Source organism: Silurus aristotelis (assembly GCF_946808225.1).
Source record: "Silurus aristotelis genome assembly, chromosome: 16".
Classification (NCBI taxonomy): Eukaryota; Metazoa; Chordata; class Actinopteri; order Siluriformes; family Siluridae; genus Silurus; species Silurus aristotelis.
Window position 1 is genome coordinate 11,956,250 of NC_139589.1, and position 5,172 is coordinate 11,961,421.

The following is a 5,172-nucleotide window of genomic DNA, read 5'->3' on the forward strand; positions in this document are numbered from 1 at the left end:
GGCTTAATGACATTGGTGATGGAGGTGAATGTCAGGAGGAGGGACACATCATTTGACACATAGATTGGGTTCCTCACTTACACCAATTTATTTAGTTATTTAATTTGTTTTTCTGTTTGACATTAAAACCATTTATTGCCAGTAACTGAGTAGTAATACATTTAGACACAATATTTATTTTGTCTGTTGTTTTTAGATAAGATGGTTTATCAATAGTTTATTAATAGTTAAGTGTTTTTTTGGAACCCTCACTGAAACACTTCAACAGGGGGTCCTTTAAGGGCTGCTTTGACAGTTAACTGTTTTCCACTTCTTAGAAAAAAGGTTCCAACTCTCTCTTCTTAGAAAAGTTGGTCTGTCAATAATTTATTAACTTAATTACAGGACTTTGCTTCCAAAAAGTGTTCAAAACATTATTTATACACAGAACATTTAAGGGGTTCTTTAGCAGGATAACCAGAAAAGAGAAGTTAGATTTTTTTTGTGTTTGGAAAAGCTAATGATTATTATTTTTTTTTTTTTTTTTACAAGATATGTATTTATAAAGGTTAAGATTCTGAAAAACCCCTTGTATATTTTAGATATATGCATTGTATTGTAGACAACAAAGATTTGAATTATGAACACAGTTTTTCAATATCTAGTTTCCTTTTAGAATTTATAATATTTTATTATAGAATGCCCAAAGATACAGATTTTTACAGATACCTTTTTGCATTGCTGATGCTTTGAAAACTCACACATATAACACCTAAAAGGGTTTATGCAAGCTGCATGCATCACATCACAAACCTACGAGGAGCATTGTCTGTCTGTGATCTAGCTGTGTTCCTGAGAAAGTTTTCACCCACAACACTGACCACAGTTTCCTTTAGCATCTGTCTTTAATCTCAAAAGTTTTGTTTTCACTGATCTTTACCCAATCTCCATTTCTTTACTCAGAGCACACCATGTTCATTCAAGAGTGTTTTCTTCTTCTGCTTTTCACTCTGTTTCAAGCAACAGGTAAAATTCTTCTGTTTATTTTATAGAAACCATATATATCTGACCAATGAACAATTTAATCTCTAATAGCGCTTACTCTTATTACAGCTTGCTCAGGCAGTCTTATTGTAGGAGGCCATGAGGTCAAAAAACCCAAACCATGGATGGTGTCAGTCCAGGTCGAGAACATGCACATTTGTGGAGGAACTCTTATTCAAAAGCAGTGGGTTCTGACGGCTGCACACTGCAAACTGTATGCATTTTTGAATATATTTTATTTTGTGCTAATGTTCCAACAGTTATCATTTTGAGTTCATTTCGAGCTTCTGTCTCTTCTGGTGGTTTCTTTTTAGTTTACAGCACTGCTTAGAAAAAGGGTTCTTCAATAGAGTTTTCAAGAGTTACTTTTTCACTCTTTAGAACAAATGGTTGGTCAGTGTTTTGTTTTGTGTCTTTTTCCTTTCTGATAATAGTTGAGTGTTTTCTTTCTACCACATGTTCCGTATGTTTTCTCTAAGTGTTTTCCTTTTTTTTTTTTTTTGTAATATTTGGTCTCTGGTCTTTTTTAAGATGTTTTTTCAGGTGGTCTTTTAATACTTAAGTGTTGAATCATACATTAAATACACTTAAAAGGCGCTTTGCTGGTTTACTCAATAGTTCGGGGTGGTTCACTTTTTAGCAAATATGTTCTTGAAAATTTTCTTTGATAATTGCTTTTTATTCCCTTGTTTGAAACAATGTCTTATACATTTATATGCTTTTTTTATTCTTATTATAAAACTTTTTTCCTGGGAAAGATGGAGGTTTATTTTAAATACATTTAAGGGTTCACAGCATACACATAAAAGCTAATAGTTCTAAAGGTTTAAATAGGACCTTCATAGAACCTTTGAAAAATACTTGAAAAAATGGTGGCAAAATAAAATGGACATTTTCTTAAAAAAAAAAAAAAATTATTATTTGATTTAAAAAAACATTTAAATACGACCTTTAGCAGCAAACTGTTAATTAACTGCTTGTTGATAATTTAATAAGTAAATAAAAATAAGGTCATTAAAGTTCGGTCTATTAAAGTTGACCTAAAAAAGTTGTTGCACTGAATCAGAATCAATCAGTGTAGCAGATATCAAAGAAATTTGAGAAACGTGGCTGTTTTTATTGCTGAACTCCGCTACAAGTCATGTAGTTGCCATGATAGCAATAACAAGAACTAAAATAACAGATACATTCCTAAATTTAATATAAAATATTAATATTAAATGTAATAGTGTTACCTGCAAATCAAATTAGTATAACCCTATATAAATCTGTCCTTGAGTGATATTTCTAATATATATTTATAAAATAAATAAAAAAATATAAGAAGAGTAAAAGAATAAAATGCACATTATCCCTAATTTAACCACAATTCGAATTTTGTTTCAGTTCTTCCAAATCTAAACCAATGACAGTGCTTGTAGGTGCTCACTCTCTGACAAAGAACAAAAAAGCAGTACGAGTCAAAGTTGAGAGCGCTTATATCCCCGAAACGTTCAGTGTTGAAAAAAAGATTGATGACATCATGCTCCTGAAGGTAAAGAGCAGTCTTGTAATGAAAAAATTGTCAAAAGTTTTCATAAAGCACAGTGCATTAAGATTTTGATACTATTTTTTTCCAGCTCCAAAACAATGTCCATTTTCAGAAAAACAAAATCCAAGTGAAGACAATTCCCAAATCGGGCATAAAAATCCAGACAGGGACAAAATGTGAAGTGATGGGTTGGGGAACCACTCAGACAGATGCCCTTAAACCATGTGACACCTTGCAAGAGTTGGAGGTGACGGTTGTGGACAGAGAGTTGTGCAACTGCTTCTACAACGGCAAACCTAACATCACTGAAGATATGCTGTGTGCAAAAAACAAGCAAGGGAACAAAGATGCATGCTGGGTAAGTCAAGCTGTTTCACTATTAGGGGAATACATTTAATATCAACCGTTAAAATTATTCACAGAACAAGTCCTTCTTGACTACAATATATTAACTTGTGGTCAAGAAGAAACAACATGTCAAGCATGTCCTTGTGAATGAGTTACTATAGAAACAAAAACAGATTTGAACATGAGCATTAACATAAAGCTGTGTTAAATTATAAAAAATAAGTGGTTTAAAGATAAAAAATAAATAAATAAAATACCAGAGGCTCACATGAATAAAGATTATACTGATGTGGGCAGAGTCTGAGTTTGACTAAGTTTATTTTCTCAAACTAAGAAATAAGATTCCATTCAGCATCCAGAAGAATGAATTGTGCCTTGATCTATTTTCAGGGAGATTCGGGTGGACCTTTGCAGTGTAAAAAAGATATTGTGGGTGTGGTGTCAGGAGGAAATGGCTGTGGCAATCCCAAGAAACCTGGCGTCTACACTCTTCTCTCCAAGAGGCACGTTCTCTGGATCAACAACAAACTTAAAAAGCATTTCAACAGCACAAATGTTTAAAAACATGATGTTCATCAATGCTTGCAATAGATGGAGTTGTATACAGTAGTCAATTGGTGTATACACCACGTAATATTCACTTGATCTTTACTTACTGTTTGATTTTCCTTTATCTTTTACTTCACACATACTGCAAAATCACAAATGTACATTTGTGTGGTCTTGAAAGCTGCGTTTGTGTTTTTCTTTCCGTTTTGGTTGTTTTTGTCAGCAACTTTGTGTGTTGTTCTTTTTTTTTTTTTATCAATAGATAACATTGTGTCTGTGGAGTCCACATCAGAAAGTTTGCTTGAGAGAAACCCCCCAGTGGGTGATTTGCAAAAACACAATTGTTAGTCATTATAAGCAAAAAAATAAATAAAAAGCAAGTTTTAGACTCATCTTTTATGAAACATTTGGGTTTCTTTGATAATTCAGATCAGTAATTGCTTTTATTAATGATCTTTCTTCTATGTAATTGTTCCACTAGATTTGGGGAGGTTTGTGCTCATTCAGCCAACAGGGATTTAGAAAAGTCAGGTACCGATGTCAATTTTCCGATTCATCCCAAAGGTGTTCAGCAGGGTTGAGGTCAGAGCTCTACTCAAGATCTTTCACTCCATGTAAACCATATAACTTCATGGAGCTCACTTTGTGAACAGGAGCATTGTCTTGCTGAAACCGGTTTTGAGTCTCCTAGTTTGAAATGAAGGGAAAATTGAATGCTTTTCAATAGTGTGCCTCAAATTTTTTTTTTAACAGTTTGGAGAAGAACTACATGGCTGAAAAGGTTGGTGTCCCAATACAAAATCTACTCTATCATGTAGATACTGTAAATAAAAGACACTGTGTGGGGTGTTATTATAAGAAAACCTATGAGTTTTATTCTTTTTAATATACATCAATTTGACAACAAATTGCATTTAAATTGATTTTTACATGTATTGTTAAATGTGTGTGAAACTAGCTTATCATTCTCTTAGCAGCCTGATATTTTCCTCTCTAATAAAGTCAATAAAATGCATGAAAAAAAACCTTCCAGAATACTTTACCTTTTAATATTACAAAGCGCTGGAGATGAAGAAAATTTAAACTTGCGGAAACGGTTTGTGAAAAATCATGTGTAATTGTAAAAATAAAAGTTTGTTCTTACTGAAAATTTCATCAAAAGAATTATTATGCATGTTGTCATACAAGTTGTGGTGCATAAGCAGTTACTATAGAAACAATAAATAAATAAATATTTGAGCAACATCATTGTAAAAATATGTTTTTCTTCAATGACTTATAAAAGCCTTTAGCCCAGTTTATGGAGCGTAACAGGTTTGTTTGTTGATGGTTTACACTTGGGTGCATTCTGACAATCCGCTCACTGAAATGTCTGCTGATGTCCAAGCACAAACAAGCCAAAACCTCCTGCTGACAGCACATGGCCAATTTCTAACACCCACAGAGTAGCTGAAAGCATGAGCAACCTAAAAAGTGATGAATTTTGCAAAATTCTAACACTTGGCTGAAATACATTTTTATTTCCTGCTGAAACCTTGTTGTGTTTAGTATAGAGTATATGTGAAATGCATCATAATAAATATGAGCAACAGCTTGATCTTTATTTAAATAAGAAAATTATGCAAAGTTAATACTTTGAAAAATATGTGTGCATGCAATACATTATCATGTAATTAAAGGGGATAATTGCAGGTAAAGATACTTTATTTGCAAATATAAAA

The 5,172-nt window shown here is 32.7% G+C and overlaps 1 protein-coding gene across 1 annotated transcript; it reads left to right on the forward strand.

The window, feature by feature from the left end:
* The first annotated feature begins 844 nt into the window (after positions 1–844).
* Positions 845–4,694, forward strand: LOC310739358 (granzyme K-like). Its single transcript, XM_083565276.1, has 5 exons — positions 845–1,005; positions 1,093–1,237; positions 2,410–2,557; positions 2,643–2,912; positions 3,293–4,694. The coding sequence occupies exons 1-5, from the start codon at positions 951–953 to the stop codon at positions 3,461–3,463; spliced, it is 789 nt and encodes a 262-aa protein (XP_083421402.1). The 5' UTR covers positions 845–950; the 3' UTR covers positions 3,464–4,694.
* Positions 4,695–5,172: the final 478 nt, after the last annotated feature.

Coding starts and splice junctions, on each gene's coding strand:
- LOC310739358 (XM_083565276.1), top strand. CDS start 951: ATGTTCATTCAAGAGTGTTTTCTTCTTCTGCTTTTCACTCTGTTTCAA. Junction 1,006..1,092: donor CACTCTGTTTCAAGCAACAG/GTAAAATTCTTC, acceptor CTCTTATTACAG/CTTGCTCAGGCAGTCTTATT. Junction 2,913..3,292: donor GGAACAAAGATGCATGCTGG/GTAAGTCAAGCT, acceptor ATCTATTTTCAG/GGAGATTCGGGTGGACCTTT.